Source organism: Lethenteron reissneri, chromosome 30 (assembly GCF_015708825.2).
Source record: "Lethenteron reissneri isolate LAM-NWPU_2019-01 chromosome 30, ASM1570882v1, whole genome shotgun sequence".
NCBI lineage: Eukaryota > Metazoa > Chordata > Hyperoartia > Petromyzontiformes > Petromyzontidae > Lethenteron > Lethenteron reissneri.
In genome coordinates this window covers 1,743,446-1,756,201 of record NC_083808.1, presented here as the reverse complement: position 1 = coordinate 1,756,201, position 12,756 = coordinate 1,743,446, and the positions used below count along the sequence as shown (strand labels likewise).

Here is a 12,756-nt window from a genome sequence, read left to right as displayed (position 1 = left end):
GGCCGGCCAGTGGCTCACGTCCGTCTCCACCTCCCGCCCGTTTCCCAAACCTCATCCTCACGCCCTCGCTCGTTAACACGCACGCTCCATTAACCAGGACGCCCCCCCCAGCCCCGCCGGACTGCAGGAGGAGGCCGTGACCTCCTACGGTGAGTCCACGGGCGTCCCGTCCCGCCGGGCCCCGCGAGAGGCGGCGGGAGCTCGGGTCGCAGGTGTGCGCACGGGAAAGATCGCGCACCTCCCCCAACGCCCCCCTCCCCCAACCCGGAAAAGCAAAGGCACAGTCCCCCCACACCCTCCCCCCCCATTTCCTGGAATTGTCCAACGGTCGGATGTTGGAATTTTGTTATATATTTTTTATCTCCCCCCCCCTCTCTCTCTCAAATAAAAGCGAAGATGAAAGGGCATGTTAATGTTCTGTGTTATTTTTACCACCCCTCCTGTGCGTTCGCCACTTCTTTGATCACGATGTGCATATATATTTGTTTGAACGCTTTATTAAAAAATGTAAGTGTTTTTTTTACTTTTACATTTTTTATGTTCACAACAGAGGTTGTCAATTTACTTATTCCCCCCCCCCCTTTCTGAACTCTGTGACCCCCTCTATCCGTCTGGGTGTTGCCCTGAATCTCACGCCACGAGCGAAGGGGTACAACACACCCAGGAATGCTCGCCACTTTTGCCGCCATCGCAAAGCTCCGCCGGTCGTCTCACTCGCTTTGAGACCGCGTAGTTTGATTCCAGTAATCACCCAGTCCTAGCTTACGTTCACATACCGTTCTGTTTTTTAAAAATATATAAATAGGTCAGTCATTTTAAGGGCTATGACTCACTCATGAAGGAACCAATGACTCAGTCATGGCTACCGAGTGTTGAAATTTCTATGTTCATCTGGCGGGAGCCAGGCTGTATAACCGTTAATGAGTTCACGCAAAGTTGTCCTGATGTATTGTCTTTTTTATCATTGCTTTGTGTTATTTCGGGGTTCATTCTCCGCAGCTGTTAATCTGGGAAATGTATTCTTGTGTAGGTAAGCTACACGGAATTTCATAAAAGAACTTGGCAAGAACATTTTAGACCTGTAATCAGGAAGAGAACGTTGTAATGGGCAGGACACATCTGCAGGACGGAGGAGGGCAGGCATTGGAGTGGCAACCATAGGGGAAGATGTACAAGCCAGATGGCGGTGGTGGTGATGAGACTGCCAGAGCGGTTCTTGAAGTCCATGTTGACTGCGTAACAAGGGGCAGACGCAAAGCCACACAGTGGCGATGATCTAGCGAGGTGCGGTGGCTTCAACACCGCACTCCTCGTTGACCTATTGACCTTCCCCTCACCCCTGGCAGATTCGAGTGAATGCGACGAGGTGAGGGTCGACTCCTCCTCGGGAAGCCACTCTCTTCTGTATCGCCCCCCCGACGGTCCCTCGCTCTACCTGGGCGCCAGCGATCCGAGCCGCGGGGCCCCGTTCCTGGGGGCCCCCTCCTACTGGGACGACGACGAGGTGTTGGGTCCACTGCCGGATCGCTGGGAGAAGGCGTCGACGGAGGAGGGCGAGGTCTACTTCATCGAGTGAGTGCCCCCGCGATCGGCGATGGGCGATCGCCACCTGTCGTCTGTCACACCGTGTCCTCCAAAGGGGCGCCACGGTGGCTAGGAGATGTTAACTGCCTCTCCTGGTATACAGGAGGTCGTGGGTTTTATCCCGACCCTGACAATGCATGTATATTTTGAGTTTGCGGTGTGTTTCTCTCTCCGTGGTCGCGTGGATTTTTCTCCGTGTCCTCCGGGTTTTCCCTCCACATTTAGAATCAACGTCACGCGTTTGGAGTATTTGGCTGCTGTACATTTCACATGATAAGTCACTTTGTTGAGCTATCATTAGTGGCCAGGTCGCTTCTGAAAAAGAGCTATAGAGCTCATTGGGCCTTTCCTGTGGAAAGAAAAATTGTTTAGTTTAAGTGATAAAAAGTCAAAGGGACTCACTGCTCAAAATTATCAGCAGCAGCATGAGCTACATAAGCTTGGTATTATTTATATTATCATAATTATTACGAATAAAGCGGAGAGGTAATGCAGCGGTCAGCACTCTGCAGTGTAAAGCTGGTGACCTGCGATCGAAACTCGACGGAGGCCAATACGAGTGGGGGGCGATATCCACGCAGATCCTGGGTCCCTCTTGACCAACCTGCACAGCCCAGCGTGGAGACGTTTGCTCAAAGAACCCCCATGGGCAACGCGTTACGCTGATTGACAAAGGGCTGGAAAAAGAAAATCGCTGACCTTCCTACTCTTTGAGGCTAGCGCACTGGCACGAGATGCTACTCGGGCTGAAATAGTTCGTCGGAGCAGCGCAATATAAAAATAAAGTGTTTGTGTTCTCCGCCACCGCCTAGCGGAAAGCATCGGTCGACCGAACCCGGCTGACATCGCATTCTTCCTTCACGATTGTGCGATTGCGCGTGACGACCTTTGCGGGCTGCCAGCGCTCCCCCGCTCGCTCAGCAGTCGCGCGCGATTAACGGGACATGCGCGTCGCATGCCGCCGCCGCGCGTGCTCACGAATAAATACAAATAAATAAGCAATCCACGGTTGGGTCAAGAACCTCCACCGGTCCCCCACCTCCCCAGCCACCGCAATCCTTCATGGTGCCACGATGCAACCATCCACACAGGGGTCGATCTTACCGCTCAATCTCTGCTGTGGATGTACTTTAGGGCGCATTCCCTCCTTTGGCTACCACTCAATCGTTATGGCCGCCCATCCGCCGTCATCCCATCTTCGCGACTTGTCTTGCCCAAGCCACCTTACTGTCCTAAACAGTAAAAAATCATGATTGATTGTGCTTGTGCTCTGTCTGTATTTGTCTTTATTTTGTGTATATATGCCACATAGTGGATAGCGCAGTTTTGAGCTCTACTTCCAATCTATTCATCAACGCCCAGCAAACCAATCTGTCCGAAGAGTGCGCGCCGTGGCCAAGTTGATCAAAGTGTTGCCAAAAGCCGGGAGACACAAATCAGAGCACAAAGGACTCAGTGCGAACATAAAAATGCGTTTTGCCCTGACAGCTCCTGTCTCCTTCCTGACCGCTAATTAAATACCCACCCCCCAAGGCAGATGTGTTAAACAAATCAGCTTGAAAGCACTTATGTAATCAATGCATCCTCATGATTTTTCTTCCTTGTCGAAAATAAAGTACCCCCGTGGTCATTACCCTGGGACAGCTGTGCGTCGAAATGTCCGAAGAGCATACGAACGACGCCACGCGTTAAATATTTTCTGTTGTTTCGTCCGCTTCCATCTCCCTCTCTCGTCGTTCGAACATCATCAAACATCGTCGTCGTCGTCCTCGCAGCCACGACACGAAGACCACGTCCTGGCTGGATCCACGTCGCGCGCGCTTCCAGAAGCCGCTGGAGGAGTGTCAAGACGACGGTGAGGGTCCCGGTGGCACGACGCCGTCGCGCCTTCCTCACTTTCGTGCGACGTTCGAGACGCAGCGGAGCCCGTTTGCAGCTCTTGGTGTTGATCCTCGGCAAGCCGTTTCAATAACCTGTCCGGGGTCGCCGGGTGGATTCCATTTTTTCCCTCTTGCAAAAGCGTGCGTTGGCCAATGGTCGGTGGTGTGAGCGATGGATCGCTCTTTACCGCAGTCGCAATTAGGCGTCTTGTTAATCCCCCACTTGCGGAGGAGACTCGGATAAATTAATATAGAGAACCACAGCATCACGCACAAACACGTATAGAGACCCATAGCCTCACATTGAGACCCAAAGACTCGCACAGAGACTCGTACATTTCAATACAATCTGACGTGATTGATGGATTTAACTTCACCGCAGTCACATGTATGTTCAGACTCCTTAATCCCCCACTCATGGAGGAGGTAGCTGCACCTCCCATGTGCCGTTCTAACACGGTGGTTAGGTGCTCGGATAAAGTGGCTTGGAGATAACGAGAAGCCGTGCAATTGACAGCGCCGCACCACGCAGGACACCGTAGCCAATCCCAGCGGCTTCTCCATCTCGCGACACAACACCGATAGCGCAACCGACAAAAAAAAACATCTTTGGAGGGAAATTATTATTATTATTTTTCACTTTTCACCATCATAAACTCACACGGGAACGTCGCTGCGACGTGCGCAAGCGGCCGGTCGCGCGCGCCAGCTGCTTCCTGCGGCCCCTGTGCCCCCGTGCGATCATCGACACTGACGCGATGCACGGCCGCTCCCCTTTTCCTTTTCCGCACCCAGAGCTTCCGTATGGCTGGGAAAAGATCGACGACCCGCAGTACGGCACCTACTACGTCGAGTGAGTGTCGCACTCCTCACCCTCCTACTCCATCCACCTTGTCCTCCTCTTTCTCAGTCATCGTCCCACTCCTACACCTCGTTCTTGTCCTCATCATCACCACTCCTCATCCTCCGCCTGTACCTCATCTTCCTACTTCTCACCCTTGGTCCTCCCATCATCTTCCTCCTCGTCTTCCTCCAGTTGCTCCTCTTCTTTGTCCTCCTCCTGCTCCTCCTGCTCCTCGTTCTCAGCATTCGTGAATTCCCCCCGTGTACCCGGTCAGCGCCGTGTGTTGATGTCCCCCCCTCTGTTGTCTTTGCAGCCACTTGAACCGGAAGACGCAGTTTGAGAACCCCGTGATCGAAGCCAAGCGGAGGAGCAACCACCCGAAAGGTGACTGCGGGTTAGGAGCGCACGCGATCGCCCGCGTGTGCCGTCGCACATGCTCTCGCTCGTCGCTTTGCGCCAGGGCCTTGTGTTTTTGGAGTCACGCCGCACGGGGTTGTATACGAGCGTGTGCGTGCGCGTGTGTGTACGTTAATAACCACCGTTCACCACTAAGTGACAGTTATGTCACTACCGCGCTTGTGCCAGTCTAGATGTGTATGTCACACATACACACACATGGCACGGGGAGCAGTAGTGTATTATCTTGCACTCTGCACTACGAACCCGGCGACCCGAGTTCCATTCCTGACCATCGCCAACAACGGCGATGAATATCTCCACCGGTCCCGGGCCTCTCCTCCGTCGATTCAGCCTTAAACATGTACACCTGACTGAATAACAAATATACAGTAAAACCTTGGGTTGCGAGCATAATTCGTTCCGGAAACGTGTTTTTAATCCAAAGCACTCGTATATCAAAGCACTCGTATATCAGTTGTGATCACGTGACGCTCGGCAGACAAAGCGTAGACACGTACTACTCGTATTGCAAGACCTCGCTCGTTTATCAAATTAATATTTATTAAAAATGTTGCTCGTCTTGCAAAACACGCAGACCAAGATACTCGCAATCCAAGGTTTTACTGTACGAACCTCACCTGCAGCTGTCTTACCATAAATTCAACTCAGCCTCATGTTTATCATGAATACATTTAACTGTTTAACAAGAGTCTAGACCTGAAGTTTTCGTGACTGCAAGGGTCCATGCTCTTTGTTAAGTTTTTTCGGTAAAGTCACGTAGGTAAAAAATAAAATACAAATAAAATAAATGTATGCACTACTATCTGGAAAAAACAAAAAAAACAAAGAGTATGTTTAACAAGAGTTGAAACTAGAGCTAAGTTTGGATAATGAGCTGTAACTAAACTTACATTGTGTTTTTATTAAGGACTGTACTACACCTAGATCTAAACCATTGCACAATAGAATCAATATGCCTGTGGAACTGATCAATATGACTGTGGAGGTTTTTGCGGTTCTGCTGTGTAGCTCGCCAATGCGTTTTCAAGTTGTACCGTATGTTGTTCACTGATGTCTGACGTATCGATCCGCGTGCTGGAAGCTACTCCAGGAGCTGCCCATAACCCTATTCGGCTCCTGAAGAAGCTCCCAGCACATGGAGCGAAACGTCGGACTCACCGGGGAACTAATGAATCTCTGTGGAGTGAAAACAACAACGTTGGTTTTAGTCGCGCTGCTAGCCAAGAGGTTTTATTTAGCGACGTCACGTTTGTGCCTTCGTGCCGGTGTGGCCTTCGCACGTCTGTCAGAGCCCTTGGCCTCCACGCTGCCCCGCGCGCGCCCTTCGCCCGTCAGCCCTCAAGCGCAGAGGTCACGAAGCACCAACGACCTCGCGCCCGCCATTCCCGCCACGCCCGCCGGTACGCTCCACCCCGGTACGCTCCACCCCGGTACGCTCCACCTTTACATTGGTTCAAGGTCCACCATCATAATACTCATGCTATGGTCCACCAAGTTCCACCGTAGCACGCTGCACCCTGACATACTCCACCTTAGTGTAACCACTCCTGAATGCTACACTTCTGGATCCGCGAGCTCAGCACAATCTCCCCCAAACTTCCCCCAGCCCCTCCTTCCCGACCTCTTTCTAACCCTAACCCCCTCTCTCTACCTGCTACCTACATCCTGAATCGTCAATCATCACCACAATTCTCCCTCCCGCCTACCCGCCCTACGGTCCTCCCACCCTCCCTCACCACCACTCCTCCCCGCACCCTCTGCTGTGCTCTGATGACAAGGAGGCGGCGGTGGTGGCGCTTCTGTTTGTCTCTGCAGGGAAGGCGTTCTTCACGAGGGACGAGCGCGAGCTCTCGGGCGAGCGCGTGCGCACCACCCTGCGCAAGACGAGCCGGGGCTTCGGCTTCACCATCGTGGGGGGCGACCAGCCCGAGGAGTTCCTGCAGGTCAAGAGCCTCGTGCCCAGTGGCCCCGCAGCGCTCGACGGGCGCATGCGCACCGGTGAGCTGCTGGAAACGGGTGGCCGGCTACGCCACGACACGACCACCACCACCACCGCTGCCGCCACCGCCTCTCTGTTACAATCGACACCCGCGATAGCACCGTCACCACCACCAGCTCTAGCGTAATGAATAGCAGCATTTATCACCAACACCAGCTGTCGTCACGTTTAACAGCACTGCCGCTGCACTTGCTGTAATCAACACGAGTGCAGCCACCGTTGCATACTACTCTCCTCTAATTAATACCACCACCACCACCACACCACTTACTATCACCAGCATAATTATAGCCAGCACCACCACCATTACAAACCACCAATACCTCCATCATCAACACCAAATACTCCACTACTTCCACCACCATTATCACGAACAGCACCACCACCACCATCGCCTGCTGCCACACGAACATCTGCACCAACACCAGCAGAATAGCCTCCCTCCAGCACAGAGAACAATGCTGCGCTGTCAAAGTTGTATATTAACGCCCGTCCGTCGGTGCGACGCCCGGCAGGTGACGTGATCGTGAGCGTGAACGACGCCTGCGTCCTGGGCTACTCCCAGGTGGACGTCGTGCGAATCTTCCAGTGCATCCCCATTGGTCAGTGCGTGACCCTCGACCTCTGCCGCGGCTACCCTCTGCCATTCGACCCCGACGACCCGGCCACGCACATGGTGACGGCGTTCGCCGTCTCGGGCAAGGAGCCGATGATCATCAACGGCTGGCCGCTCGCTGACCCGGGCCTCCCACCGACCGTGGCGGCACTACCGGGACTGCCGTCGTTGCACTCCACGCCCGACTCCGGCACCGCCGTCCACTCCCAGCAGCAGCCTTGGTGGACGAGCGCCGCAACACAGGGCGCACGTGACGCGCCGGAGAACGGACATGCACGCGACGACGGAGACTCGCTGGCATCGTCGGGGACCTCGCAGCCCGAGCTGCTGACTGCCACAGTCGTGAAGGTGCGCGGGGGGGCAGGCAGGTGGGGGGACAGGCGCGGGGGCAGGCGGGTGGGTGATGGTGGGGCTAGAAATAGGGCGATACGGTCAAGAGATACTGACGCGGTTAGAGACACGTCGAATTGTTCATAAAAATGTGTTTTGTCGGCGATGTATAGATTTTCAGCCAAATTAAAGAATTGAAGTTTGAAACTCATTCAGCATATTACTAGGCAAGTAAAACTTCAAGTCATGTATGTGTAAAAGTGACGGAATCAACAGGCTTTTTTTTTTCAATGGCTTTGGTTCATTTGATCGTGATGGCGTTACTCACCCGGAGACGCGGTCATTGCGTCCCGCGCAGGGCCCTGCGGGGTTCGGCTTCACGATCGCGGACGGCGCCGGCGGGCAGCGCGTGCGGCACATCCTGGACCGTGCGCGGGGTCGTGACCTCCGCGAGGGCGACCTCATCCTGCAGGTCGGAGGTCGCGACGTGCAGGGCCTGAGCCACATGCAAGTGGTGCAGATGCTCAAGGACTGTCCCGTGGGCAGCCCCGTGCCCTTCGTCGTTCAGCGTCCCGGTACGCGCAACGGCGATCCCTCACGACGGTGGCAGTGTCTTGTGCACCTGATTGTGGTGGTGGTGCCAGTTGGCAAGTTGGGAGGCTCATCCGGCTGTGATCATCGTCACCAGCGGCACGGTGGCACAGTGGAAACACTTGCGCCTGTCCGCAAGAAGGGCCATTCCAATTTGGACGCTTGTATCTGTGGAGTTAGTATGTTATTCCCCCCCCCCCCCATGCTTTATGGGTTTCCTCCAGGTTCCTGCCAAAGATACAAAAACGTACGGGATGGGTATCGGCCAAACTTCCCTGCGAAATCACTCAATTGTGATAACACACGACAACATTACCCCCCTTACTGTGCAAATTGGTGGGGCTCTCCTGTCAAAGAGTCTTGAGACTAAGTGAGGTTCTCCTGGGTAAACGTTAATAATCACTTGCATCATTGCAGTTGTTGTCATCGTTAGCAGCAGTGGCAGTGTGAGCAATACAAAAATCACCACCGTCAGTAGTAGCAGTAGAAGCAGCATCAGCCATCCTCCCGTTGTCCAATGGTGACAAGATTTCAACACAAACATGCAAACTCTCGCACACACACGTGCGCACACAGAGCGTAACTCATTCTACCACACCACCCACCCGTTCTGTGAAAGCATCGCCCCTCCGTGCGTACGTACGTACGTGCGTGCGTGCGTGATTCACGTGAGCTCATTAGAATGAGCCGCCGTTTACCCGCGACGTTGCCTGCGGCAGGCAGCCACTCGCACCCTTGCACAGATCCCCGTTCCCCTGGGCCGCACGCGAGCGGAGCTATCGCACGCACGCTCCTTAATCACCGCCGTTGCTTTGTCTTGCAGGCACTGGGAACCATTCCCCAAACAGAAGCCAACAATCGGTGAGTGTTTTTTCGTGGCCTTTTTTCCTCCCAGTCCAATTACGTACCGTATATGACGTTACACGTAACCTGGTCGCATTGCTTACACACGCAAGGGCTCAGATTGTGTATGATGTGCGGAGCAGCAGGGGCTCCCGGTTGTAAGATATAAGGTTGAATCTTGGTCAGGGTCCACACAGCCCTGTCATTGTTATCATCGTCATCATCATAATATTTTTACTGGCAAATGAGGTTCCCATAGTGTAGATGCTTGCCCCGAGCTCTCATACTCTGATGGTGCATTGTCCTTGAGTTGTGCGCCTTTTGGCGTCATCTGGTCCAACCCATATGAGACTAGGCTCAAAGGAAAGCTGTCTCGGGTGTGGACCAATCAACTTCAAGGACAGTGCACATTATCAGAGTTATGTTCTTTTGTTTGTATTATGACTGCAGGTATTGTGGTCTATGCAAACATGACTCCTTGTAAAAAGGTGTCAGTTTTGTTGCCAGATAGAAGGGTAAAGAACCAATTATCATATTTTTACTGGCAAATGAGGTTCCCATAGAGTAGATGCTTGCCCCGAGCTCTCATACTCTGATGGTGCATTGTCCTTGAGTTGTGCGCCTTTTGGCGTCATCTGGTCCAACCCATATGAGACTAGGCTCAAAGGAAAGCTGTCTCGGGTGTGGACCAATCAACTTCAAGGACAGTGCACATTATCAGAGTTATGTTCTTTTGTTTGTATTATGACTGCAGGTATTGCGGTCTATGCAAACATGACTCCTTGTAAAAAGGTGTCAGTTTTGTTGCCAGATAGAAGGGTAAAGAACCAATTATCATCATAATCTCGTTAAGCTTAGCATGGCCAACTAACCCCCACGAACTGCACAGTGAAGAGGCCCTCATCCAGCAGTGGACTTACATTTGGACGCTGCAGTGCTTCAACATGGATCTCGTGTAACTTGTTGCACTTTTTGTTGTTGTTGCTGCATTACCACCAGGAGTTTGAGAGGCGGAACAGCGCGGGGAGCTTCCGCGAGAGCGGCCCCCCTGCGGCCCGCCCGGGCCCCCCGTCGCTGTACCCGCCCTGGACGGGAACAAGCCCCCCCGGGCACACCGCCGCCACCGCTCCGCGCCGCGCCCTGCTCTACCCCCCGCCCCCGCAGGGCCCCCCGAGTTTCGGTCAGCAGGGGCGCCCCCCAGGACCGGCGACGTCCGAGGGTCCCCGAGAACTCAGCGAGAGTGCGAGTGAGTCGAGACGCACGGGGTGACGCGGGTAACGAGGCGAACGCTTTTGATACGAGTGCTGCTGGTAGAGAACACCGATACGCGCTGCGGCCGCGCGCGGCTCACGGCTTGTCGGCGTCTCTGTCCGCAGCGCTGGAGTTCCGGGACATCGACGTGTTTCTCCGGCGCCAGGAGACCGGGTTCGGATTCCGAATCCTGGGCGGGGAGGAGCCGGGGCACCCGGTACGGCGCAATCCGCACCCTCGTTTCATCATCGCGCCATATAAATACAAATCCGTATTCGTGTTTTGTCCTTTCTGTAGTCGTTCTAAAACATGGATGCTCTCTGAAATTTTACCCGATGATATTGTAATTTTACTAAGAAACTTTAATTTCGAAATTTCCAAATGAAAGCGGTGGATCACCTTGTGATACCGTACAGCCCCATTGCTGTGACAATCGCACGAGTCACGCAGCCGTTCGCAGGAACGTCCTTTCACAGAAATGATCACAATTCACCCATTCCCATGATTATTTTGTCACAGTTCATGGTTACGATTCAAATTTACCAACTGTCAATAAATATACTTGGCCTTCTGGTGCATGTAGCACTGAATTAATGGTTCGTAAGCGAAAGAACGGAACGAAACGTCGTCACTAGAATATAATCGAGTGACGTTTTTTGAAGTCAGAACGACAAAGTCAACGTTCTCTCTCTTCACCGTACGATTTGCCCCTTGCTTGCCGACTCATCCGTTCTCCGCGCCCGCTCACCCACCCATCGCTAGATTCGCGTGGGCGCGGTGGTGCCGCGGGGGGCGGCCGACGTGGATGGGCGACTGCGCCCCGGCGACGAGCTGCTGTCGGTGGACAGCTCGCCCGTGGAGGGCCACGTGCACCAGCACGTGATCGCGCTCATGCAGAAGGCGGCGCTCAACGGGCACGTCAGCCTCACCGTGCGCAGGGCGCTCGCGCCCGCACCCTCCGGTAGGTCGATGGGCGGCGGCACCACCGTGGTCGTGTCTACGAATGTGTTGGAATTTCCGTAGACTTCATCGTCTGTCATCTTCATCGTTCTTTGTTGTCTTCATCTTCACCGTCGGTACTTTGCTCAGTCGGTGTTCGTCGCTGAGGGCGTGGACGGGTTGCTTTGTTTTTTCATTCCTGTTACTCTATGCCCCCGGTACCATTCCCATTCCCGTTCTGCTGTAATGTGCTGATGCCTGCTTTATTGAGGGCAATATTGGCACGTAAAATTAAGATTGATTGATGTGATCAGCATGAGTCATCCTCATCGGCAGCAGCGGCGGCGCAATCATCATCTTATTGACTGCAAAAGCCAGAGTGGTTTAGTGCTCAAATGAGCATTGAAGCAAGGCTCGCCACCTGTTTACAGCCTGCCAGAAGTGGTTGAAATTCTACATTCCTATGACAGAGGAGAGTCTATCCATAAGACAACCACAAAGTGGAACTCATTTTACTGATCCTCGGGGAGATGATGGGCCGAGTCACCCCCCAATCAGGATTTGAACTTGCAACCTACCGATAGCAACCCGCTCACCGCTGAGCAGCATCATCATTGTCATTAGCAACATCATCTTTATATAATGGTGTTGTTCTCTATAAATGTACGTGCAGTCATGTAATGTATTACCATGACAAACACGATTCCTCTCCGCTCCATGCGACGTTCCTCCAGGTCCCCTGGGCCCCCCGTCGCTGTCGAACCTGCACGCGTACGGCAGCGCCACGGGGGCACCGGTCGAGCCGACGGGCGGCTCGTCACCGCCGGAGCCCCCACGGGGCCTCGCGCAGGAAGTACAGGGCCTGTCGCTGGAGTGCACGCCCAGCGACGTCACCGTCCAACGGCAGGAGCACGAGGGTTTCGGCTTCGTCATCGTGTCGTCGCTCGCGCGGCCCGAGGGCGGCCCGGCCAACGGTACGAACGCCACGCTCGCGCGTACGATGTGAACGAGGTAAACGACACGGGCGCACGTGAGCGTGTGCACAGGGCACGTAAAAACTTGTACACGTGAAACATACGAGCGCGGAACACACCTTTGCATGTATTGACCACGTGCGGCCAATACACACACACACACGCGCATATCACAAAACTGACGCACGCACAAAAACACTCGGGCCAAAAGGTGAAAATGAGACGGCAGTGTGGTAAACGGGAGAATGAAAACTCTTCAGTGTGACACGGGCGCTCAGATAGGTCGTGAATAAATGTGTGTGTGTGTGTTTGCACTTCACGTGGCCTCAAGGTGCACATAGCCTGGCACAAGCATCGTGGTGACGTCACCGCCACTTAGTGGCGAATGGCGGTTGTTGATTGCATGTCGCGTTGTAGCTCTGCGTAGAGGCACGTTAACTCAAATACGATACGAGTGCGTGTTTGTAAACACGTGCATGCATGTG

The 12,756-nt window shown here is 53.8% G+C and overlaps 1 protein-coding gene across 7 annotated transcripts in view; it reads left to right on the top strand.

Annotated features, from left to right (window-relative positions):
• LOC133349374 (membrane-associated guanylate kinase, WW and PDZ domain-containing protein 2-like) overlaps positions 1 to 12,756 on the top strand; it is a 71,842-nt gene that overhangs the window by 46,742 nt on the left and 12,344 nt on the right. For 6 of the 7 annotated variants that reach the window (XM_061562744.1, XM_061562746.1, XM_061562750.1 and 3 more), the window contains 13 exons: positions 1,347 to 1,572; positions 3,360 to 3,439; positions 4,260 to 4,317; positions 4,622 to 4,692; positions 6,018 to 6,143; positions 6,544 to 6,726; positions 7,243 to 7,691; positions 8,032 to 8,248; positions 9,088 to 9,125; positions 10,107 to 10,353; positions 10,484 to 10,575; positions 11,121 to 11,319; positions 12,032 to 12,271. In XM_061562744.1, coding sequence (XP_061418728.1) covers positions 1,347 to 1,572; positions 3,360 to 3,439; positions 4,260 to 4,317; positions 4,622 to 4,692; positions 6,018 to 6,143; positions 6,544 to 6,726; positions 7,243 to 7,691; positions 8,032 to 8,248; positions 9,088 to 9,125; positions 10,107 to 10,353; positions 10,484 to 10,575; positions 11,121 to 11,319; positions 12,032 to 12,271 — 2,226 coding nt within the window. The remainder of the gene's footprint in view (positions 1 to 1,346; positions 1,573 to 3,359; positions 3,440 to 4,259; positions 4,318 to 4,621; positions 4,693 to 6,017; positions 6,144 to 6,543; positions 6,727 to 7,242; positions 7,692 to 8,031; positions 8,249 to 9,087; positions 9,126 to 10,106; positions 10,354 to 10,483; positions 10,576 to 11,120; positions 11,320 to 12,031; positions 12,272 to 12,756) is intronic. The other variant, XM_061562745.1, reaches the window with a different exon arrangement.